The sequence below is a fragment of the Varanus komodoensis genome, unplaced genomic scaffold, assembly GCF_004798865.1.
Source record: "Varanus komodoensis strain SLA01 unplaced genomic scaffold, ASM479886v1 scaffold23, whole genome shotgun sequence".
Classification (NCBI taxonomy): Eukaryota; Metazoa; Chordata; class Lepidosauria; order Squamata; family Varanidae; genus Varanus; species Varanus komodoensis.
Genome location: NW_025335627.1, coordinates 1123640 through 1150159, shown reverse-complemented (window position 1 = coordinate 1150159; position 26520 = coordinate 1123640). Strand labels below are relative to the sequence as shown.

The window sequence follows — 26520 nt, the reverse complement described above, 5'->3', positions numbered from 1 at the left end:
CAGATGGCCACAGTGGGGAGACGGTTCCAAAGATGTGAAGCTCTTGCCCTTGCTGCTCCCTTCCAAGTCTCCCTCAGAGCTGACATTCAGAGGAAGGCCCCAGAGGTTGACCATAGTGTTTAAAAAGACTGTGGCTGGGAAAGGAACTCTAACACATATTGTGGTCCCAAGCCATGTATGGCTCCGTCAGCTTCACTGGCTTCCCATTGAAGTCCGGGCTCAATTCAACGTGTTGGTGATGACCTATAAAGCCCTAAACGGCTTGGGTCCTGGTTACCTGAAGGAGCGCTTACATCCATATATGCCCAGCGGCCCCCTGAGATCGGCAGGAGAGGCCCTTCTCCGGGAGCCCTCCGTGGAAGAAGTTAGGAGGGTGGTTACTCGGAGGAGGGCTTTCTCAGCGGTGGCGCCTAAGTTATGGAATGCGCTCCCCAGAGAGGTCCGCCTGGCGCCGTCGTTATTTGTTTTTCGGCGCCAGGCGAAGACCTTTTTATTTAAGCAGTATTTTAAATGTTAATATTATTGAATTTTATCTGGCCAGGGTGGCTTGTTTTATATTGTATGTTTTATATCATATATTTGTATTTTAATGTATATATTTTAAAATGCTATTTTAATTTATTGCTGTAAGCCGCCCCGAGGCTTCGGCGAATGGGACGGCATAAAAATGTTTTAATAAATAAATAATAAATAAATATAGGTTGAAACCAGCACCTTGAACCGGTCCCGGAGGCATAGAGGCAGTCAATGTAATTGGGCCAGAATCAGTCATATACGTTCAGACCTACATATCCCAGTTATTAATCTGGCTGCTGTACTCTGCACAAGCTGCAGTTTCTGAACAGTCCTCAAGGGGAGCCCCATTGCCATAATCTAGTTTAGAGATAATCAAAGTGAAGATTACGGAAACCAGGCTATCCCTGTCCAGATAAGGCATAGCTGGCCCACAAGCTGAAACGGGTAGAATGTACGCTGTGCCACCGTAGCCACCGGGGTCCCAAGTGAACACCCCCAAGTTATGAACCTGCTCCTTCAATGGGAGTGCAACCCCATCTAGAACAGGTTGAACACCTTCCATCTGGGCAAAGGAACCACCCACCGACAGCTTCTTAAGCTTGTCAGGATGCAGATTTAGTTTATTAGCCCCCATCCAGTTCATTTTAGCAGCCAGGCAGCAGTTTAGCACACAGGCTCACCCGCTGAAGATGAAAAGATGATATGCATGTTATCAGCATACTAAAGGCAATGCACCCCAAAGCTCTGGATGAACCTTTCCACAATTTCACGTAAATGTTAAATAGCATAGGAGACAGAACAGATCCCTGAGGAACTTCATGTTGGAGAATTCATGAGGCTAAACAGTATTCCCCAAGCATCATCTTCTGTAGATGGCTGTTCAGCTGGAGCAGAACTACTGCAATGCAGCACCCACTTCCAATTCAAAGAGTCACTCTAGAAAGATATCAAGGTCAATGGCTGTGACCAAGGCTGTTTCCGTATCGAAACTAGATTAGAATCCCAAAAGAAATGCAATCTCCTGTTTTGGCAGAAGCTAACCCAGGCCAAAGAATGTAGTCAAGAGAAAGTAATCATGCTTCACTATAGAATAAAAGAAGTATATTAACTCAGTAAGAATTATTGCTGTAATCAGATGGGCCATTTCAACCCAAGGAATAGAGGGAGGTAAGTATGCTCCCTCATGGAGACCTTGGCTGTCATCAACATACACAAACCTTTCAGTAGCTTGCTTGCTTTTACCACAAATAGGTGGGTCTAACAGAGAAAACTTTTCAAACAGATTCTTCCAAGACAGGCATTACTAATTCCCATGACCTGTTTTGGTATGCTTAGGAACATGAAACATTGCTTCAAATTATGTAGAAGTAGGCATTTGCTTGACTCAGTAGACAGCATTATCTACTTTGCTACTGCAGACAATGCAGGAGTAGTTCTCCAGAGTTTCACACATAGGTCTTCCCCAGAACTACAAGGAAATGTTGAAAACTGGACCTGGAGGCTGTTAAGCTTCAATCCTTTTGAAGATGATATACAACCTTCCTTCCTTTCTAGAAATATGTATTAACAGAAGTTCAGGAAAGGAGGTTGCTTACCTGTAACTGTCCTTCTTTGACTGGTCATCCATACATTCATACACGAGTCTCTGCACCTTTGTGGAACCTGTTACTGGGAAGATTTAATAGCTAAGAGTGTTTTGGCAGAAAGTCTTCCCTACTCTAGCATACATATAAAGGGGAGGGGCTCCTGCCATTTCCCTCAGTTCCAACAAGACAGCCAGGTGGCCTCAGGACCACGGGAGGATTGGTGGTACCAACCCCACATTTAGTGAAACAGTACCATTCCCACTGCAGTAAAAGTGCTACACTCAACATGCCAGCAAATTTGGAAAACTCAACAGTGGCCACAGGATTGGAAAAGAAGCGCAATGCCAATGCATGTTCAAACTACCACACCATTGCACTCATTTCACATACTAGCAAAGATATGCTCAAAATCCTACAAGCTAGGCTCTAGCAGTATGTCGACCAAGAACTACCAGAAGCACAGGCAGGATTTCAAAGAGGGAGGGGAACTAGAGTTCAAATTGCCAACATACGCTGGATCATGGAGAAAGCTAGGGAGTTCCAGAAAAACATCTACTTCTGCTTCATTGACTATGCTAAAGCTTTTGATTGTGTGGATCACAACAAATTGTGGCAAGTGCTTAAAGAGATGGGAGTACCAGACCATCTTATTTGTCTCTTGAGAAACCTGTATGCAGGTCAAGAAGCAACAGTGAGAACTGGACACGGAACCACTGATTGGTTCAAAATTGAGAAAGGAGTTCAGCAAGGCTGTATACTGTCGCCCTGCCTATTTAACTTATATGCAGAGCACATCATGAGCAAGGCCAGGCAAGATGAATCACAAGTTGGAATTAAGATTGCTGGGAGAAATATCAACAACCTCAGATATGCAGATGATACCACTCTCATGGCAGAAAGTGAAGAGCAACTAAAGAGCATCTTGATGCAGGTGAAGGAGGAGAGTGCAAAAGTTGGCTTGAAACGCAACATTAAGAAGACTAAGATCACGGCATCCGGTCCTCTCACTTTCTGGCAAATAGATGGAGAAGAAATAGAAGAAGTGACAGATTTTATTTTCCTGGGCTCCAAGATCACCGCAGACGGGGACTGCAGCCAAGAAATTAAAAGACGATTGCTCCTGGGGAGGAAAGCTACAGCAAATCTAGACAGCATACTAAAAAAGCAGAGACATCACCCTGCCAACAAAAGTGCGTATAGTCAAGGCTATGGTTTTCCCAGTTGCAATGTATGGCTGTGAAAGCTGGACCATAAGGAAGGCTGAGCACTGAAGGATTGAGACGTTTGAATTGTGGTGCTGGAGGAGACTCCTGCGAGTTCCTTGGACTGCAAGGAGATCAAACCGGTCAGTCCTAGAGGAGATCAACCCTGACTGCTCTTTAGAAGGCCAGATCCTGAAGATGAAACTCAAATACTTAGGCCACCTAATGAGAAGGAAGGACTCCCTGGAGAAGAACCTAATGCTGGGATCAATAGATGGCAAAAGAAGAAAGGGACGGCAGAGAATGAGGTGGCTAGAAGGAGTCACTGAAGCAGTTGGTGTGAGCTTGAGTGGAGTCTGGGGGATGGTGGAGGACAGGAAGGCCTGGAGGAATGTTGTCCATGGGGTTGCGATGGGTCAGACACGACTTTGTTACTAACAACAACACCATTCCCACATTAATAAGCAGTACCATAAAGGGTAAAACTGGATGAACAGCAGTACTGACTCAGCAAAACAGTGACATCCCCACATTAAAGAAGGGTGGAAGGAAGGAAAAAGATGTAAAAAAAACACAGCTACATTGCTCAGAACACCCAGTAGGATAGGTGAGTGGTTGTCTTGTGAATGCACAGATAGCCTCTTGAATAACATCAGTTATAGGTCTCTGTACATCATATTTATGGGCAACAAGCAAGTTTACCCATACATGGATAGTGGGGTGGTGTTGTCACCCGAGTTTCACCAACAGGACTGGCTCTCCCAAAAGCACAGTTGGTTCTGGTCCAAACGTTGAAGCGATGCTGTCTGGCAAAGATGAACAGAGTTAACCAAGTTGCTGCTTTACAGAGGTCTGGTAATGAGATGCTGGCATGCAACACTGTCAAAGTTGCCATCACTCAGGCTGAGTGTGCTTTATGTCACACTGGGAGTTGCATAATTGTTTGTATGACCCAGCCAAAAGTCTCTGTGGTGAAAGGTGCTGCCCTTGCCTCTATAGCAAACAAAATGTTTGGAGGATTGACAAAAGGACTCAGTGCTGGAGCAACAGAACACCTGCACTCTATGGATGTCCAAGGTAGGAAGAGTAGAATCCACCAAGCTGGACAGAGAAAGCAAAAAGCTGGTAAAATAATGTCTTGGTTCAAACGAAAAGGGGCTATGACCTTATGTAGGAAGAAAAGCTCCAGACACACCACTGCCTTGTCACAATGGAAGATAAGGTATGGAGGATCTATCTGGAGGGCACAAAGTTTGCTAGATCTTCAAGCAGGCATCATCACCACCAGGAATGCCAGCTTCCCTGACAGTAGGTGAAGGTCAACCACCACCAGGGACTTGAAGGTCTTCCATTAAAGGGCATGCAGGACCCCTGAAAAGTTCCAAGTTGGTGTCAGTGGCCAAATAGGTGGAGGGTGTTCTTTAGTCTCTTAGGAAATGCCTACTCATTGACTGTGAAAAAAATCAGAGAGCCCTGATCATGTCACAGAAGGAGGAAATGGCCACTAGGTAGAATCTGATGGATGATCCCTTTAAGTTGTGCTGAAATAAGGCGATCAGAAAAATCTGTTCTATCAAGCAGCTCTTGTAATCTATCTACAAATGTCAAAAAAGCTTTCCACTTTGCATTGTAAGATTTCCTAGTGATCAGTTTCAGAGTCACTTCCAGAGTTCAGTGGTCATGAAGAAGAGACTGCATGTATCCTAGGCATGGAACTTCCATGTCATCAAGAGGAAGGGTTTGGATGCCCGCATGAAGGATTCTCCCTGATGCCATGAGATCAGGTCTGGTACATTTAGTTCCCCATAGACATGCTGAGAAGTTGAGTGAACCAAGGTTTTCTTGGCCTCCAAGGGGTGATCATGATGCAGTCTGTGGCATCCCACTGAACCTTTCCTAATACCTGCATTATCAGAGGAAACAGTATAAAAAGGTAAAACAAGGTCTCCAGCCAGCATAGCAGCAATGCAACTCCTAGAGTCCCTGCCTTCTACTGCCTAAAAGCAAAAGCTTTGGCAGACAGCATTCTTCTGAGTGGAGAAAAGATCTATTAACTGAGTCCATGATCTCTGGTTTTTATCTGACACACATGAATGCTGAAACTCCTCCCACTGAGGGAGTCCACTAGGATGCTGTCAGTCCTGGTGATGTAAACAGATGGAATCAACCTGGTAACTCCCTCCTTGTTGATGAAAAACAGCACTGTTGTATCACCACAACTTGCATGTGATGTCCCCACAGGAAAGTATAAAACAGAGTTAAGAGCCTTTTAAACAGCAAACAGCTCTAGTTCATGTATATGCCTGCAGGCTTCTGCCTCCTCCCATTTTCCTTCCATGTGCAGTAAGCCACTGTGGGCTTCCCCCATGCAAGCAGGAAAGCATCCGTTATTACTATAAACAAGGGCTCTGCACTCAGAAATATCATTCCATTGGAGAGGCTGGTACACTGGGAAAAGCTGGAGCAGACCATAACAGGCATCCAGAAATGTCTCCATGGGTGGTTGACTGCTGGGTTGAAGGAATGGACAAACCATACAGTCACCAATATGAGACCAAGTAGTCAGTGAATCAGGAGAGCCAACACTACAAGTTGCTGCTGTAGCTTGGAGGCCATCTCAATAAATGCTGCTGCCCTGGAATCCGGGAGATATACTACTGCTTTTATGGAGTCTATGCATGCCCAATGAAAAGGACAGACTGCAAAGGGGAAAGAATAGAAATTTCAGAGCTTATACAAACACTCGGTCTCTCCAGCAGAGTGTGAACTGCCACAAAAAGTTCTGATCTAGTTGAAGCTACCAACAACCAGTGGTCCAGATTTGGGTATACATGGATCACTGATGAAGGGTAGTAAACACTGCACTTCATAAAAAACCAGGGGGCTTTGGACCCTAAGTCCAAAGCATAGAACAAAAAATATAAATGTCTCTCTCCCAATCTGGAAGCAAAGAAAATGGCTATAGCCAGAAGCTGTCCAAATAAGCGTCCTTGATGTCAATGGATGAAATCCAATCTCCCCACTGGAGCAGGGGCAGAATGCCCTGCAAAGTAACCATCTGGATCTTTTTAGTTGAGATAAAAAATTAAGGTCTTTTAGGACCAGGATTGGATGAAGCCCCCCTCCCCCCATTCCAATTTTGGTACAGTGAAATTGTGAAGAACAGTGAAGAAGCCACACCAAGCAGAAGAGGTGGGGATCCTCTCAGTCATCCTCCTCAACAGGAGCAAGTGAATCCTGGTAATTGTGGTCACTTTCAGTCCTAGGGACATTGATGTATAAATATGATTCCCAAGAATATCCAAGCAACATCCCATGGCAGATGGGGTGGCATGCTAGTGACACAACCTTCCTTGAGCTGCTTCAACAATCATGGAGTTCAGCTTGGGGTGTTGTCCAAGAAAAGCTGCATCATTCACCTTCATGTGGTACATTCCCTCCAACTGTTTCAACATTAGACCCATTGATGAAGGAGGATTTTTCAGATGAAGAGAGCCAGCACAGCAGGCCCCAGTGACAGTTAGATTCAAGGGTTGAGGCTACAGCTGACACTCTTCCAGCGGAAGAGCAGCCAGAGACCTCTTGGGCTATCTCTGAAATTCTTCGAAGGTAGGAGCTGGAGTCCGAAGGAGTTCACCTCATAGAAAGGAGTTGTTGTTCACAGATCCAGCAGAAGTTCAAGCAGCAGACTGAGCATGGAGCCTCTCATAAAACAACATGCTGACTTAATTAGTCTTCTGCACTGATTTACAGCTGGCTACAAATTAGTTCAGCCACAGCCTGCCCTTCATGGCAAACAGCAGGAATTGTTCCCTATGTCTTTGGTTTTGTTTAAGATAAATTGAATACCTAGACTGTTGGCTTGCTTCCTGGACATTCTTTTGGACACCCCCACCTGATTTAAACTCTGAATGCACAAACCATATGGGCTTGACCTTCGGACTGAACTGACTAATCTTTTGGAAGGTAACGGGACTTGGCATTTATGGACACAGGGAAGGACACTTGTTCCACAATTCCATGTAAAGACAATGAGTCTTTTGCTTTCAGGCTTGCTTAGAGAAAAGGTGGCAATGCAGGCATTGATCTATAACATACCCCTTGCCCAGGCACAAGAAACACAAAGAATGCCCATCAGTCAGGAGCAATCTAGCATTACAAAAGTCGCAGTTACAAAATGGAGCCTTTGATGCCTTCAGGAACAAGAGGCAGAACAGAAAGTAGAGAGGAAAGAACAAGTCAAAGGTAGAAACAGGTGAGGAGACGAATAGAATTTTTCTTTTTGGTTAGGAGAAAAAATGGTTGAGAGAGAAAAATGTGTAAGTAGTGTGAAAAAAGGAGCAAAAAAAAGTTTCTCAGAAATACTGAAAAAGACAAAGGCAAGGGAAAAAATGCTCTGAGAGAGAACAGGAAAGAACTTTCCAAGGCATTGAAGACAATCAAAGAACTGAGGGAAATGAGAGGAGCACCCCTCTTTTATATGGACCTGGGGAAGGGGAAGGGTTCTTGCCAAAATGCTCTTTGCTGTTAACTCTTCATAACAGGCTCTACACAGGCACAGAGCCCATATGCACAGACACCATGAAGAACCACCACATTTGGTAAGCTCAGGTCTACACAATTTGGAATGATTCCACCCAGAACACATCTCAGGATACTCTTCAGATAAAATAGTGAGCGACAGAAATTCTGTCCTGTATTTTAGTTTGTACAGACAGACAAGGGGCTTTGTCTCCCTATTCTCACTCAAGTCTCTGAGAAAAGTGGGTTCATATGGTTGAAGTAGAAGGCACCTGGAGCTGTTTTTGCTCAGTTGTCAGTATTCATCAATGGCAAGAACTATAGCTCAACAGCAGAGCTTTTGCTTAGCATGGAGAAGATTCAATCTCAAGCATCTCTAGGACTGAAAGAACTCCTTCCTGAAATCCTAGAGAACCACTGTCAGTCAGTGTCATTAAGAATGGTCTAGATGGATCAAGGGTCTGACACAGAGTAACATTCCCATAAGTGGGCAACTTTAAAAACAGCAGTTAATTTTGGAAGAACAAGTAGACAGGAGATAATACTGCTCCTGCATAATCGTATGTATTTGTACTGAGAAGACCCATTATGTTCAATAGACTTATTCCCAGGAAAATGTACAGAATTTCAAAACAAGGCACTTTTATCAGGCTAGTAGGGGGGATTATAGCACAATAGCTCAATAATAAATCCTGAGTTCCAAGGGTGATACTGCAGACTTAATTAAAGCAGCTAATGCCAATCCACTGAATTGATCACCCTTTCATTTTTTTGAAAAAAATTGCATGGACTCTAGCTACAGTAGTGAAGAACAGTACTTAGTACACACTCAGAATTTCTCCATAACTTAACCCTAGTTTTGAAAAAGAATTCTTGGCTGAATCCTGGTGAAGCCTTGAAAAAAAAATTATGTAATGGGGAGAAGCAGACAATGACAGAGACTGTAAAGGAAAAGTCACACACACACATGTGCGTGTGTGAAATCTGAGTTCTGTTTTGCTTTTGGTTTGGTGATAGGTTTTTGCTTGTTTTTCCTTTGCTTTGTTTTGGAAGAGTTGCTGGAAGACAGAAGAAAAACAGGATGCATACCTGTAACTGTTGTTCTTGAGTGGTCATCTGGGCATTCACACATATGGGTGCTGTGCCTGCGCAGTGCCACATTCGGGATCTCTAGCTAAGCCTGGAATTTTTGGTGGGAGCCTCCCCCCCATTATATAAATAGGAGGGCTCCTGCCATTTTCTCAGTCCAACTGGAGACCTACCTTTGCCTTTTTTTTTTCTAGGTCCCTAACTGTCCTATTGCTATGTAAGTAGCAGGTAAATCATCCACCAATACCTACACACTGATGGCGAGTGGGTTGTGTAAATACCCAGGTGGCTACTTGAAGAATGGCAACTACAGGTATGCAACCTGCCTTTCTTCATTGTAGTTTGTGCAACACACATATGGGTGACTAGCAAGCATCCCATTAAAGGAGGTGGGAGATGATATTACATGAGAATAGATGACAACACAGCCCAACCAAAGGAGCAGTCATGTCAATAGTAGTGGACAAAAGTGGATGGTGTTGATCATGTAGCTGCTCTGCACAATGAGAGTAATGGACATGGAGGACCATTTATGTCAATTTTGCCCAGGTGGAATGAGCTCCAGGACTGTCTGGCAAGCCCAAGTTAGCTAAGTGGTATGCTAATATAATTGTCTCTACGATCCAGTGCATGAGGCATCAGGAACCTTTGGAGTGGTCTGCATATTTGATAAACAGTTTTGTTTTGTGAACCAACTCGGCTCAGGACTGACAGAAAGCTAGTGCACAGCAAATGTTGAGCATACGCAGAGCCCTTTCAATGTCCATAGATGGTGAGAGGTGGAATGCTGGAAGCACTATTTCTTGATTTACATGAAAGGAGGAACAGGCTTTAGGGAGAAAGGATAGATCAGTACAGAGTACTACTTTTTCCTTGAAGAAGTTAAGTATGGAGGATCTATCTGTAGTGCGCAGAATTTGCTTGCTCTATGAGCCAAGGTGATGACCACCAGGAAGGAGATCTTCAAAGAGATGACACGAAGGTCCCCAGTAGCAAGCAGTTCAAATGGTGGTTTTGTCAGTGCATGTAACACTACAAATAGACTCCAACTGGGAATGATGGATTGGACAGGAGGATTCGGTTTCTGAAGCCTTTCATGAAGTGCCTTGAAAGAGGGTGAGAGAAAGCTGAGTAGCCCTCAGTAGGACCTCGGAAGGCAGAGACTGCAGATAGGTACACCTCGATAGAGGTTGGTTTAAGTTCTTTTTGGTGCAGGGAATACAGAAACTCCAGCATATCTTGTATCGTCTCCATGGCTGGATCGAAGGAATGGTCCTTCATGTAACCCCCAAACCTCACCCATTTAGATGAATATGAGTGTCCAGTAGTTGGACACAATGATGCCTGTAAAATGTCTTGGATCCATGGCCGTCAAGTAATTGGGAGGATCATTCAGGAAGTTATTTGTGGAGATGTGCACTGGGGTTGCACTTTCATTTCGGATGTAAGATGGGGAGTTTTGGATAGGAGCAGGGGCTTGTAGTTGGAAGGGAATTAGGGTGGTAGTTGTGATTATTAAGCAATGAGTCATGCTGCTAGGCAAAGCCTTTGAATGTTGGGGTGGAGTATTTTCTCCCATACCTGGGACAGTAAATTGGAATCAATAGTAGATGAAGGAAGTTTTGCTTGGAGAGATGAAGTGGGGACAGAAACCAGGGTTGCCTGGGCCACCATGGCATTATCAGGATGGTGCACGTGTGGTCATTCCTCATTTTTGCTATTGTTCTTGTGATAAGAGAGAATGGAAGGAAGGCATCGAAGACTGTTCCCATCCATGGAACAAGAAAGGCATCCCCCACTGAATTCTTGGTGATCCCTACTCCAGGACAGTAGCTGTTGCATGTAGCATTGACCTCCATAGCAACGAGGTCTGTAGATGGGGTGTCCCATGCAGTGAAGATGTTGTTCAGGATTTCTGTGTTGAGTTCCCATTTATGAACTTGGAATGGGGTGCATCTGAGTATGTTGGCAGTCACATTGTGTATCCCTGCCATATGGATGGCCACCAAGGTGATGTTGTGGTGAATGCACCAGTCCCATATTCACAGGGTTAGCTGGGTCAGTGTGTTGGATCTCATTCCACCCTGTTTGTTGATACAGAATACTGTGGCAGTACTGCAAGATTATTTAGACGTGCTTGCAAACCAGTACATTCTGTAGAGCACTGAGTGCTTTGAACACAGGCAGGAGCGCCCAGTGGTTTATACGGAGACTCTTTTTGTGCCTGGACCAAGTCCCTTAGGCCTGGTACTGGTTGGAATGGGCACCCCAACCAGTGAGGGATGCATTGGTGGTCAGTGTCGCTCTCAGTTCAGAGGGTAGGAATGGAAGTCCCTTCAACAGATTTGATTCATGCATCCACCAGGCGAGGCTTGCCTGTACATGGATGAGCAAAATTAGAATCTTTCTTGTTGAGTCACACCTGGGTCAGAATGCCCCTGTAAACCAGAGGTGGAACAGGCACATTTGCAGCCTGGCATAACGCACCAAGGCAATGGTCGATGCCATGTGCCCTAATAGTTGTTGAATTCTCCACACAGAGGATCTCAGCTGGTATGAATGTCAAAGGCTATCATCATGAGGTTCTCCATCCAATCTTGAGGTAGGTATGCTCAGGCTGGCATGTAATCAGGAACCGGTCCAATATACAGGATGGTCTGTGAAGGAGCAAGCATGATTTTTTTGATGATAATGCACAGACCCAAGCAGGTAGGATTAGCATAAGTAATTTCGATTGATGGCAGGAGGTCCTGTTGAGTGTTGGCAATGAGCAGACATCTAAACAGGGGTAAAGTTGTACTCCCTAGAGTTGCAAATGGCTACACATCAGAGCCATGCATTTGGTGAATATTCTTGGGTATTTGCAGTAAGACCAAATGGTAGCACCTGGAACTCAAAGGGGACTTATTCATCTGGAACCATAGAAAGTGGGTGTAGTCCAGATTGATGCTGATATGAAAGTATGCATCCTTTAAGTTGATGGATGCAAACCAGTCCCCTGTTTTGGAATAGCAGTGTAATGTCTTACAGGAAGACCATTCAGAGCTTTATGAGTATGATAAAATGCTTTACTATCTTCAGGTCCAAAAAGGGCCATGGGCCACCAACTTTTTTCAGAATGGTGAAATAGTGCAAACAGAAACAGTAGATAGCTTTGGATCGGTGTACTGGTCGGATCGCACCTTTTGCTAGTAAATTGGCTGCTTCTTCCACTAGGGTTGGAGAGGGAAGAGTGATACAAACCATTCCAAGAGGAGGCAAGGTCTCAAATTCTATTTTGTATCCATGCTGTACTATGGAAAGTACCCATCAGTCAGATGTGATGGATTCCCAGGTGGGAAGATGGTGACTTAGGTGGCCCCAAATGGGGGTGGGATATTGGTTAAGGGAATGGTTCACACTGCCTGTCAGCACTGTCTTTTTTTGGAGTTGGGCTGTTTCCTTCCTTGCTGGGGTTGTGTACCATCCCGATGGCGTTGGTAGTTTGGTGGTTCCAGTCCGTATTGAAAATGGCCGGGGTAAGGACCTTGTTGTCAGAAGTAGTAGGGCTGGTACTGGTGAAACCAAAGCACTCTATTTTATGACTTAATTGGTGAAACAATAATTCTTAGTAATTCTGAATTTATAGACATGAAAATGTAAGCAAATCTATTAGGGAAGTACATTTAATTAAGATGAAGTCTGAAGCCCATGCAAAAATAGACACACTTGATGTTTTCCAACAACATAGTCTGGTTTACTTTCTCTAAATTTGCAGAATGAAGAACTGTGGTACAATGAATGGCAACCTTTTTAATCCTAGGGCACATTTTACCATGGGTTACAATCTTGGGAGGCAACAAAAATGGGACCATGTGATGGCCATTCTTCCAATACCCCACATTCACAATGAAAAAGTCTTAGATTTCAAGCATCATAATTCCTTACTCCTATTTCCATCCTTTGGAAACTTTGCATGTTGCTTGCCTGGAGACACCTTTATGACCTATGCTATTTTCATACAAATTAATCAATAACCAAAGTGTGTAGGGGTGAAGGAAAAAGGAAGCAATTCGTTCTCTAACTCAAACTGGAGAACACCCCTACCACATGAACCATTGCACCTAACCTACTGACACTTTGTTGGTTTCTTAGGAACATCCATACTTTTCAGAACACTGGCATACAGGAAACAGAGGAAGGTAAGTATGTTATCTTTTGGAGTCTTTCAAAATGTTGAGGCTGCTCTTACGCATGCAGCCCTGGAACTGCACTTCTGCAGACATGATTGTTCTCATATGAGGAAACCAATTCTGAAGCTGTAATTAATTCTACCAAGAAATCAAAACATTGCCATTAGCTTCCTTTAAAAGAATGCCAAAATATAAAAAACATGTAGCTCAAAAACAAAAAAGCATGCGTACATGCATATTTCTGACACAGAACACATGTAATTCCCTTCGAAGAGACTTCCATGTCTCCAACTATCATACCTTTCAGATCTAGAGAAAAAACGGATAGAAAGAGGGCTTTTTTAGATTTCCCAACAGGAAGCACAAACTTGCAGTTTTCTAAATTTTCACTCAAATTCTGTACTAAAGAAACAGGCAAATCTTTGAAACCTTTGGATTAGTGCTACAGGCTGGATTTCAACAGGGACAAGTTCGGTTACCACTTGCAGAGCTGGTTTCAGAAAACAGCACTATGACTTTTTTTAATGTTGTGGCATTTCAGCTGAAAGGTCTCACAGGGCCCCCAAATTCTTTAACTTGTACGAAGCTACTCGGTATTTGGAATGAGATGCCATGAATATGTTGATGACTCCTAACTCTATTATTCCTTGTTATCTATGACCAGTGAGCTTGTACAAATGTTGAACAAATGCCTGGATGCAAGTCAACCAGAATTTTGACTGGAACAGCAAATCCCATGTATTATATTCAATATTTGCAGAACTCCATGGGCTACGGATTCACTTCCAAGCCAATGTCAAGGTGTTGGTATGTACTTTCTAAATCCTACATGGCTTAGGATCCAACTACCTGAAACAGCATTTCTACTTCTGTCAATTTGCTCATGCATTACAATGTTTTGCAGAGGTCCCTCAAGCATTTTCTTCTTATACATGTTTGCACTTTTGTTGTTATTCTTTTATTTTTCAAATACTTAGAAATATATCAAAATCATTCTACATTCCAGGCAGATTATAACACATTCAATACCATGAAGTTCTATCTATATTAATAACATCAAACAAATAAATCAATAAAAACAGAAGGAACATAAGGGAAGGCAAAGTTGCACTATATGTTAAAGATACATATCTTTGCACAGAAATACAGGAGGAGGAGCTTAGTGGCCTCATCAAGAGCATCTGGATTAATATAATTGGAGTAAGGAATAAAAAGAACACAGTTGTTGGAGTCCACTACTGACCATCCAGTTAAGAAGATGAGGATGAAACTTTTGAAAAGCAAATTGCCAGTGTTTCAAGAAGACATGCCATCGTCGATCCAAGGGACTTCAATTTCCCTGATATCTGTTAGGAGAAAAAAAAATCTCACTTTGCCCTCTAGAACTTCCCTCTCAGATACCAATCAAGAGGGAAGAGCTAGAGGACAAAGTGGCAGTTAAGGAACTCTGGGGGAAAGTGACAACAGAAGATGCCCATGTAGCTTTGTAAAAAGCTTGGAGATGATCTGAAAACAAAAAGGACATGTATAGGAAGTGGAAGGAAGGCCAGGCTACAAAGGAAGAATACAGGCAGGTAGCATGGAACTATAGAGAGGGCTTCAGGGAGAGGCTAAAGCTATAATGAACTGCAGTTAGCAAGAATTGCTACAAGCCACAATAAGGCTTTCTTCAGATATGTCCGAAGTAAAAAAACAAAGGAAAGAAATGGGGTTTAAACTACTCAATGCGGATAGCAAAATGATACAGGCAACAAAGAAAAGGCAGAAGTGCACAATAAATACTTTGGCTCAATCTTCCGCCAAAACAAGATCTATGACCCTCCTGATGAAAGGGGGAGTACAAGCTGCAGCTCAAGTTGGACAGGCAGATGGTCAAGGATCATATAATTGGGTTGAATGAGTTCTGATCTCCAGTGTCGGATTAACTCCATTCTAGAGTCATAAAGAAGTTGGTGGAAGAACTCTCAGTACCATTGTCTATTATTTTTGAGAAATCATGGGGGACAGGAAAAGTGTCCTCATCTTCAAGAAAGGAAAAAAGAACAACCTGGGAACTATAGACCAATCAGTCCAACCTGGAAAAATTCTGGTGCAGATTAAAAAGCAGTCAATCTGTGTACACCTTGAAAACAATGCAGTGATTACTACAAGCCAACATGGATTCCTTAAGAACAAATCCTGCCAGACTAATCTGATTTTGTTTTTTGATTGGGTAACCTGCCTGATAAGACTGTGGGAATGATGTGGACATAACTATGTTGACTTCAGCAAAGATTCTGACAAAGTCATCCCTCACATCCTGATGAGAAAACTAGCTAAAAGTGAGCTAGATGGAGCAATGATCAGTGAACCCTCAGTTGGCTACAGAGTCATACTCAGAGTACTCACTGATGGCATCTTCTCAAACTTGAGAAAAGTAACAAGTGGAGTACTGCAGCATCCAGTAGGGGCACAAGGTTTCTCAACATTTTCAGTAATGAGTTGGATGAGAAAGGGCAGGGAACAAATATCAAATCTGCAGATAACACAAAAGTGGGTGGGATATCTTGGAAGACAGACCAAAGATTCAAGGTGATTCTGATAGGATGGAGTGCTGGGCTGAAAATAACAGAGTGAAATTCAATAGGAACAAATGCCACGTTCTGCATTTGTCAAAGAAATCAAAGGCATCATTTCAAGTTGGGGAATACTTTGCTCAACAATAATGCAAGTGATAAAGATCTTGGAATTGTTGTAGATCACAAGCTGAATATGAATCAGCAATGTAATGCAGCTGTTATCACTTACAAATCACATGAAGTACTATTTCTCCTTTACTCAACACTGGTCAGGCCTCATATGGAGTCCTGTGCCCAGTTCTGGGTACCACAGTTTAAGAAAAATGCAGACAAGCTGGAAAGGGTTCAGAAGAGGGCAACAATTGTGGTGGCACCACAAGTGTGGAATTTGCTCCCCAGAGAGGTTTGCCTGCGGCGTCACTTTATTCTTTTCAGCATCGGGCCAAAACCTTTTTATTTTCCCAATGTTTTAAGACCTGACTGTTTTAATTGGGGTTTTATTATTAGCTGAATTTTTAGGACACTGTGTTTTAATTATTTTTTTTACATTTTGTATTGTTAAACTGTTCTGAGACTTCAGTAATGGGATGGTCTAGAAAAGTTTTAAATAAATAGATAGATAAAAAATAAACAGAGATGAATGAGGAACTGGAAACAAAGCCCTGTGAAGAGAGGTTGAAAGTACTGGGTGTATTTAGCCGCAAGAAGAGAAGACTGAGGGGGGAGATGATAGTACTCTACAAGTACTCTACTTGAAAGGCCATCACAAAGGAAGATAGGATCTCTTCTCCATCATCCCAGAATGCAGGACATGAAATATTAAGTTCAAGTTGCAAAAAGCAAGATTTCAGCTGGACAGCAAGAAGAACTTCCTGTTAGATCAGTATGTCAATGGAACCAATGACCTAGACAGGTTGCAGGTTCTCCCACACTAGAGGGGTTCAGGATGCAATTGGACAACCAACTGAGAGGGATGGTTTATCTTGGAGTCCTGCACTGAGCAAGGGATTGGACCCAAAGACACTCTGGCCCCTTTCAATTCTATTATTCTTTGTTTTTATTAAATCTTATACACATAACAGCTACACTGCTGCCAGAAGGAAGTTAATATGGAAGAAGGTACTCTGTCTCAAGTTTATGTCCCATGTTGAGCTAGGGTCCTAGGCATTGTTATTATTGACAACAACAACAACAACAACAACAACTTGAACATGACCCAGTAATGCATTGGCAACCAGTGCAGTTCTCTGAGGTATAATTTGAGCTGACAAATTCTGCAGCAGCTGCAGTTATGCAGAGTATAATGCAATTTTGAGGTAACAGATACACTGCTGTGACTTGTTTTAGTAACCCCATAGAAACCATTCTAGGAGAATTTTTGGCTCGGTAGAATAAAAATATTTTAATAAAAATAAATACATGTATCGTCGTCATCATCATCATCTTCTGACTATCACTTTCCAAGAACAGCAGCATTTGTTATACCAACCAAAGCACTTCAAGTCACCAAATCCATCAAAGTTTCCACTGACAGGGAGTTTTAAGGATTACCCCCAAGCTTTGTATGAAACTGATCCTTCAGGGGAGTGCAACTCCATCCAGAACTTAAATTCCAGACATGGAAATTGCCCACCTGCACTGACCCCATCTTAGCCAAACTCATCCCTAGCTTACTGGCTCTCAGTGCTTCTAGGCACTGATCCGTAGTTATAACACCAGGACACATATATGAAGTAACGTCTGAGGTGCCACTGACCTCTTCTGCTGCTAAATCTGCCTGTAAGTGATAACTTCATGCATGTGATGAGTATCTTGTGGCCAAGCAAAAACCATTTGCTTCAACTGATCACAGTGGTTTTCTAAAGGCAACGAAGTGTGAGGGACAATGCATTCAGGCAAATAAAACATATGGCCTTAACTGAGGTTCATTTGTTACTCAAGCCAGACCATATCCCAGAACAATGCCTTTATAATCTATTACCTGCCTTGGATACCAAGTCAATAATGTTAGGGCACTTCGTTAAAAATATGAACAAAACACTGACATGTAGAGAGAAGTGTTCTAGAAATTCCTGAACAACACAGAAGGCAAAGCTCATTTAAAATCGCAAACAATTCATGTGTGTTGAAGGACATAAGTCACCTGCCATTAAGAAAACCTTTTCAAAGTCATTATGGCAAGTGGAACATAACATTTTGACAGCTGCATCAAAGAAATGTAGAAGTATTTGCTTTCCTTGGATTAATTCTTTGTTAGAGCAGGAACACATTATGCAGCCAAGTCACATTGGCAGACACTTCGCTACTGCAAATCAGCACTGGGAATGGGCAATCTAGAAGGCAAAAAAAAAAAGTGGGTAAGAAAAGGGATGGTTACCCAATCCCCCTGAAACAGCCCCAGAGACAGAGACGTATTTTCTCTAGCACATGTTCCAGATCTGTTTCACAGAAAGCATGTAAGAGACATTAGGTGTACAGAAATATAACCTGAATGTGCAAGATATCTGCATTTATTGAGACAATTATTCTTTTAAGGGGTACTCTAGGTAGTCAAAAATATGAATCCGTGCATGTGTGGTTCTAATTCCACAACATCCCCCTGCTTCAAAATGGAATTTAACCATCCCTCTCAACAATCTTAAGTACATGATTAGTTGCTGGATCAGACCAAAGGTCCATCTAATCTAGCATCCTAACTCCAACACTGGCTAGTTGCAAATACCTGGGGCAGTTCAGGAAAGCAAACTGAAACTGCTCATACTGATAAGCAGTTCAGGAAGGCAGAAGTCCTCCAATTTTCCAAAAGCCACACACCATGTTGATGTTTTCACTGCACTATCCATTATAGCCAAGAACATCATGTGCTTTAGATAAAGCTGTTTTTGAAGATGGCTTGGAAACTTCAGTTGGTATAGAATACAATTTCCCCAGTTCTAGGAAGGTTGAGGCTATCAGGCCATATACTGTCTATAGTCAATGTACCAGCTGCACTGATTAGTAACGTATTTCCAAGAAAATTTAAAGTGCTAATTTTGACCTTTAAAACTTTAAATGGTTTGGAACCAAAGTACTTGAAAGAGCACCTTCACTCTTACCAACCTGCTTGCCAGTCAGCCCTTTAAGAAGAGCAATGGAAGCTCTTCCCATTTACGCAGCTTTAAGGGAGCAGAACATGAGAGAGGGCCTTTCCTGCAGTGGCCCTACACAATGTAGAGTGGACTGCTGCTGCAAGTTATGTTAGGCCCCAACATTTCAGGTTTTTCAGGGAGACCCTGAAAACCTACTTATTTATCCTGGCCTCCTCCTATTATGTATGTTTTTGCTTCTGTTTTTTAATTTGTCGTTATGCTATTGCATCCATTTATTTTAGTGCTGCAAGCCACTTTGTGAGGGTAGCAGTTCTGAAAATAGAAATACCTTTACATAAATCAACTGCAACGACGCCACTCATCCAGTTTGGGTTCCACAATCACATTCTCCATGGTAATGTCCCATATCCTTCTGGCAAACAAGACAGAAGAGATCTTCCCCTAACCCTTCAGAGTACAAATTTGTGGGATGTCATTGTTACTGATCGCACTGCCCCTGTAAAACCATCCAGATGCCTTAAACTCAGTATAACAAGCACTGGCCCAAGCTCTACTCTGAAACTTACCAGCATTGCTCTGTGCTTCAGAAACACTTAGAACTCCCAGAGTAGAACAGAGGGTGACTCCTGCTTATGCCCTTCCCTAGCTCCAAGCTTGGGAAGAAGATGGGTGTTTTCCTTTGTTAAAGTACACCATATTAAGATCAGATAGGCTGTGTTCATACATAAAAACAAGACATGGCAGGAACAGCTTGCAATTGTGTGTGAATTCAGTAAGCATGGTGAACCATGGCATGCTTGGTTACCTTGAATCTGCATGAAGAACCAATTTTCTGTTCTAAGGCTTCCACATTTCAACACTGCTTGTGACTATGTGTGAGTTCAGTTACAATGTTTTCCCATCAATCTCCTGTTTCTCCTATCAAGTTTGGTGGCAAGAAGAGCTATAGTAGTAGCAGAGGCTCCAACCTCCATTTTTTGCCGTCCTGTTCTGCCTAGCAACTGCCGAGGCAGCTGCTGTTGTTTACAAATTGGCTGCCTTCCGCTGCTTTTTCCCCTCTGGCAGCGTGCTGCCTTCCCAACACCCAGCTGCAGTTCTGGAACAGCAGCAGCAGCAGCAAGGCATTGTGCGGCACCATCTCCAGCAGCAGCGACCTTGGAGACAGACACTCTCGGCACTCCTGTTGGTTGCTCCCTTCTCCGGAGCAGCACTCTGAAATGGCAGTCTGGGTGTTCTGTTCAAGGAGCTAGTGCTCTCCTCTGGAGAAAGCAGCTCTGCACAAGGGGGAGTATGCCACCTGTGCACAGGCACAGCCATCAGGACAACCTCCCTGTGAAGCCCAGGTTCCCCACACTCTCTCCGTCATACCCATCACTCCCATCTTGGCCCTGGCATTCCTAAGGAGTCTCAACAAGTCCTGCTGTGTGCCCCCCACCTAGCACCCCAATAGCTGCACAACAAACACATTCTTTCTGGCCAGCCAGAAGAATTTCCAGGCAGACGGCCACATGTCCTTCACAGGAAATTATTCCCACAGGACATGCTCCCTTCCGTCCCTGGCATGGGTGCAAAAGCTCTGAGTGTGCCTGGGTACAGGGGGAGGCAGCCCCAGCCGTGTGTGAGAGTCCTGCACACAGGTGTGGAGTAGATACCTGGGTAGAGATGTACTTGCACATTGTCCCAGAGCAGAGCAACATCAGGGTCATTCTTGCAGTGCTCTTCTAGAGCAACAGTGCTACTCAAGGGAGTGGGGGACCGCTTCACTGAGCAGCAGCAGGAGGAAAAAAGTGCATGCTGAACCAGTTCCCAGGTACAGGAACTCATGGGATACATGCTGCCATTTGGAAGATGTTACCTCACGAATGTGTGAACATTTCCACAAAGAAAGAAAAGTAACCTTGTGGTATTACTTAGTGCTGAATGTGAACAGACCCACTGTTTCACTTCTTTGGAAGTCAGCAACACAGATGAGCTCTCATTATCCCCCCAGCTGCAAAGGAGAGCCACACATGTAGTGAAGGTCTCAGAGGACAGAGAATGGTTAATGAAGGAATTAGCTGGTCCAGGAGACATTCCAGACACCAGGAAAGCAGGAATAATTTATGCATTAGGGCTTATCTCAAAATATGAGTTCATGCCAAGGACATCTGGCTGGAGTTACAGCTCTGATCATTTAAGGTGTGAACTGCTGGCAGATGAGGGGCGGGGGGAGAAGCCTCTTTGGATTGGCTACCAGGCAATGCCCCGTCACCAAGGGCAAGGGGCTCAAAATCCCTGACTTAGTCTTCTACTGGATTCCAAGCTAGTGAGTTATTTTCTTCTTGACCAATTTCACTGCAGTGAGGAAGCCTGTGTTCAGTAATTCAAAGTATAGGGCTATCTTTCTTGTTTTATTCCAGTGGTGCACCAAGGAGTTCAGCTGCCTGCAATCATGACACCAGACAACCTTGGCACATCTGTATTATTGCTGCTACCCCTTTGCCCTTTCCCTCTTATTTTCTGCATCCCAGTCCCACCTCTTCCTTTCTTCTACAATAAGCTTGCTTTTACACTGTCTTCATGTCTGAATGAGTTTTGGCACTAAATCTGGAATCTAGACCACAGGGCTGGGCTCAAGTACCAAGCTGGTCTGGCCCAGCAATAGAAAGGGCAGAAAGGAGTTCCCCCAGCCTTCTGATGAAACACAAATTTGTTACTAGAGAGACCAGCCCAAGTTTGTGGGCCTCCTGTTGCTTGATTTTGCATCAAACTCAACAGTAGACATAGCCACACATGTGGGAGCTTTTCTGCTTACCCAAATTGTTTACAAGACAGCACCAATACAGAAATTTGGTGGGCTCCACTTTGAGAACTGTCTATTTACATTTACTTTGTTATTGAACTAGTTAATCATCTAAAGGAAAACTTGGCCACCAGAAGAACAGCTCCCCAGAAGTTTTACCCTACAACTCTTATCAGCATAACCAATGATGTGAGATGATGGGAGCTGTAGGTGAAAACATATGGACAAGTTTCCCCATCCCGGCTTATATGATAATATGCTAAATTTGTACATGAGCTTTTGGAAGAAGCCTTTGTCAATTTTTTTAAGAGGAGCAAACTGGAGTGTCTACTATAACTCCCCTATTCATAAGCCTGTTGATACTCTCAAAGAAATCCAAAAGGCTAGTAAGGCAAGATTCCCTTTGCAGAAGCCAATTCTGATTCTTCAATCAGACGGAGTTGTTGTTTAGATGCATTAACTTTATCTTATATTGAGCCTTTCCATTGCTTTACTTGAAACAGATGATAATCAGGCTTTAACTTCCTTAATCCTGCCTTGATTTTTATAAATAGTTGGCTACTTCCTAGTCTTTCAGTAAGGAAATAGATTTTAAATGACAAGCTGTCTTGTTCTTACTGTTTTAATAGAACAATAAACATTTTATATCAGTTTCTTAAAAACTCCTGGGTAAACACAGAAACAGAGCGAGTCAGAAGGGACCTCCCAGGCCATCTAGTCTGACCCCGGCTCTAGCCAGCTCTGCTCACGACATGCCCACCACGTGCATGTCTACTCTATCCTTGAAAACCGTCACTGATAGGGCCTCGACCACCTCCCATGACAGCCCATTCCATACCCTCGGGGTCCTAACTGTCAGGAAGTACTTCCTGGCATCCAAATTGAACCTTGGTTCCCTGAGCATTGCTCCATTGGAATGTGTCCTGCCCTTCTCTGCAGGGAAGAACAGGTCTCTACCCACCTCCATGTGACACCCCCTCATGTACCTATATGTCACCAACAGATTCCATTGGAGTCTCCTCTTCTCCAGGCTGAATAGACCCAGTCCCCTCAGTCTCACCTCATATGGCTTTCCCTGCAATCCGGCCACCATCCTTGTGGCCCTATGCTGCACTGACTCTAACCTGGCTATATCCTTCCTGTAATGTGGAGCCCAGAACTGAACGCAATACTCCAGTTACAGGTGCACCAGAGTCATATAGAGTGGTAGTAATACCTCTCTCAATCTAGAAGCCACGCTTCTGGCTATGCAACCAAGGGTGGCGTTTGCCCTCTTGACCACCGCATCCCGCTGCTGACTCATGTTTAGCCTGCAGTCAACCAGCACCCCAAGATCCCTTTCACAAGTGCTGCTCTCCAGCCACTTGTCCCCTAACCTGTCCTTATGACACCCATTCCTATGCCCCAAGTGCAAGACCTTGCACTTATCCACATTGAACGCCATCCTGTTGTCTCCTGCCCATTTCCATAGTCTGTCCAGATCCTTTTGGATCTGGAGTACCCGCTCCTCAGTTGTGGCCACCACCCCCATTTTGGTACCATCTGTGAATCTGGTCAGCAGACTGTTCAGCCCTTCTTCCAGGTTGTTGATGAAAAGATTAAGCAGGAATGGTACAAGGACAGAGCCCTGGGGGACCCTGCTTGTCACTGGCCGCCATCCTAATGATTCCCCACTAATGGTTACCCTCTGCTTTCGGTCAACCATGCCCTAATCCATCGGACAGTGCATTGGTCTATCCCAAAACTCCTCAGTTTCTCAACCAGGATATCATGGGGCACTTTGTCAAAGGCCTTGCTGAAATCCAGGTGAACCACATCCACTGCATCCTCACCGTCTAGCCACCTTGAAACCTTGTCGTAGAATTCCACAAGGTTTGTCTAGAAGGACCTGTTTTTGCAGAAGCTGTGTTGTGTGGCTGCCAGCCTCCCTTCCCTATCTAGCATCACTAAACACCATCCAGACCCAGTGAATTGCAAATGTAATTTGTCAATAAGCTCTAGAACTGTGTCTCTATTTTTGTTTTGGGTCTTTTTTTAGAATTTAAAACAGTAACAAGGGCTGTCTGATTACTGATCTTACATAAACAAGGTCTAGGAAGCTCCTTGAAGGACAGGGTAAAAATTCTTATAATCAAAACTTGCCACCCCTATTTAAATAAGTTATTGAGATTCAATGAAAAGAGCTAGTTCAAGCATGACTATCTCCCCTATATCTTCTTCAGTAAAAATATAAATAATACCTTTACTGTCTCTGTAATTTCCATTTCCCCTTTTTAAACTATCCCTTAGGTTATCTATTGAACCAGTAATGGAATATGGTTGGGTATCTGTAATCTGGGATGAATAAAATGCTATATTTTCATCTTAATGTTTTAACACCATTATCGTTGAATTGGTTTCACTTGCCTTATTGCTAATTTACATTTGTTTTGGTATAATTGGTTCTCATCTATGTTCTCTTAATTTAAGCAAGATATTTTTAACAAATCCTTTTAACCTCTTATTGTTCAATTCTCTTCATTTTTTGTTCTATTCCAAATAAACACAAGCAGTTTATATAGCTGACACAGCACTATTTGCAGAACTGTAATTCCATGAAGCGCTTTCATTCATGTGGCCTTTCTACAATCTAGCAAATAAGATGCTAGCACTCCTATCCAGTGGAAGGAATAGATTATGAATCTGCCCACAAGATATTAACTTCAACAATTGTGAAGTGGATGACCAGGTTATACCTTGCAAGCACCTTGCACAAAAGCCTCTTGTTAATACTGCAGATAATGATTATGCTTTGCTAAAATGAACATCTATCTTTGGAGAGTGCAGCAGAACACGAATTGGTACCACCATAGCACGTAAACATCACAGAAAAAATACACCTTGCTAAAAACTCTTAGGACAACCCTAGTGGGAAATTCTGAAAAATAAAAAACTGAAGGCATTGTCACAATGAGAACAGAAAACACCAAACTAATTTATGTGCAGTGTGATCTCTAAAGAGCAGAGACTCCACAGGGCGCAATTGTGAAAAATCCAGTCCCATTTCTACCCTGAGGTCACAACCCTCTCACCCTACACAGGAATTGAAAAATAAGGCAGCTTTGCAAAAATAGCATCCACAGCAGCTACAGGTGCACCAAAAGCTACAGTGCACCCAAACAGCTTGCAAAAAAGCTAAGTTTGATCATCTGGTGCTCAGGAGCCGTCCCAGCTCCTGCCAACCTTGCAGTTTGAAAGCATGCAAATGTAAGCAGATAAAAAGGTACCACTTCGGCGGGCAGGTAACAGCGTTCTGTGCTCTTCGGTGTTTAGTCATGCCGGCCACATGACCACAGAGACTGTCTGCAGACAAACGCTGGCTCCCTCAGCCAGGAAACGGAGATGAGCACCACCCCCTAGAGTCAGGCATGACTGGACTTAATGTCAAGGGGAAACGTTTACCTTTTAGCTGCTACAGAAAGCTATAAAGGTAAAAATTAGCTTGATGCTAAGTTTGACCTTTTAGCACTCTGTAGCCACTATGGATTGCTTTTTCCCTTCAAAAGATTTAACCAAATTCAGAGGCAGCAGGACCCACATTGCAGGCCTGCGAGAACTCCATGAAGCCCATAGATCACATGCTGTCCACCCATGATTTAAAAGGATAACTAAAAGACAGAAGGATGGACATAAACATTTAGGGACCCCTTTGGTCATAAGGATGGTATTAAGAAAGCTCATAATGAGCTGAGATTTACAAGGGATGCTAAAAACAAACAAACAAACAATCCAAAAAAGCTTCTTTCACTTTGCTTGGACCAAGACATAAAAAGGAAAGGTAGGTCCATAGTTAGGCAACAGGTAATGGAGAGAACACAAAACTACTCAGCTCCCATTTTGCTTCAATCTTCTCCAATTAAGTTGAATTGCATTCAATGTGAGAAAAGAAAAACCAACTAGAAAAGGAGATGATTAAAGAACACCTGGCTAGTTCAAATGAACCAGATAGTAGCAGATACAGTCCAGATGCTAAAGGAGCTTGAACACATTTCAGAGCCACCAACTCTGAATTTTGACCACTTTAACACCCAACATCCCTTGCAGGTCACTTGTAAACTGTCTCTACTATTTATATCTTCTTCAAACTGTTGTTCTCCATCCTCAAAACAAATGCTTTGTCTGTCAGCAAAGGAGAGGGGTTACCAGAGCTGCTGCAAACTTCACCAACTGTAATGAACAGCACATGGACTCCTAACCCAAAACTGGGTAGAAGTCTATTGAAAGAAAATGCAAAAACTATCTTGTTTATTACGGTTGCTGGGTTTGCACAATCTGGGAAGGAAAAGAATCCATGGTGTGTTCTTCTCCCTTCTCCTTATATGCCAGTTGCATGCAGCCTCATTTTCCTAATTACTACCATCAAGCCCAAGTTGCCATATTGTCCAAACCCACAAAGATAGGCAGTGAGGGAGGTTTCTAGAGCATCCAACAACCTATGGCTTGTTCTATATTAACTTATATATTTAATAGTATACTTAATACTTAATAGTACTTAACGATTTAATTTCTATACTGCCCATAAGTCCAAAATGGCTCTCTAGAATTCCAGAATAGGTTGAAAGCCACTTTACCACATATCCTTCCCAAGTTCATTGAACACGGCAGCTAATTAAAAATGAGGTGGTGTGTGACCAGCATGTGCAGGGCAGTGAAAACAAGCTACCATGGCTTCTTGATCATCCCCAACTGTGAGAACCCAGTCTCCTTGACACAGAAAAGAATTATTCCCTAAAATATCTTGGAATCTGAATGGCTATCATTAGTAACTCATTGTTCCACCACCCCCAATGAAGGTAGCATTTATTTTTAAAAGTCAACCAATCACTGGTCATACTCAAAACTCAGAAGGATTCACATATTAAAACTGTTGAGCGTTAAGGCTCAAGAATTAGAATGAGCTATGAAAACATGCCATGTTCTATGCCACTGAGAGCACTACCTAATTATATCCTAAAACAGTGGTTTC

At 43.2% G+C, this 26520-nt stretch overlaps 1 protein-coding gene across 11 annotated transcripts in view; it reads right to left on the bottom strand.

Moving 5' to 3' along the window:
• HDAC4 (histone deacetylase 4) overlaps positions 1–26520 on the bottom strand; it is a 261456-nt gene that overhangs the window by 198551 nt on the left and 36385 nt on the right. For 4 of the 11 annotated variants that reach the window (XM_044431666.1, XM_044431678.1, XM_044431663.1 and 1 more), the window contains exon 3: positions 17881–17977. The exons of 4 other annotated variants lie outside the window; for them this stretch is intronic. In XM_044431666.1, the coding sequence (XP_044287601.1) occupies positions 17881–17914 (34 nt within the window). In that variant the 5' untranslated portion in view covers positions 17915–17977. Of the gene's footprint in view, positions 1–2111; positions 2457–17787; positions 17978–26520 lie in introns of those variants that run through there. 3 more of the 11 variants (XM_044431673.1, XM_044431676.1, XM_044431674.1) reach the window with 3 other exon arrangements.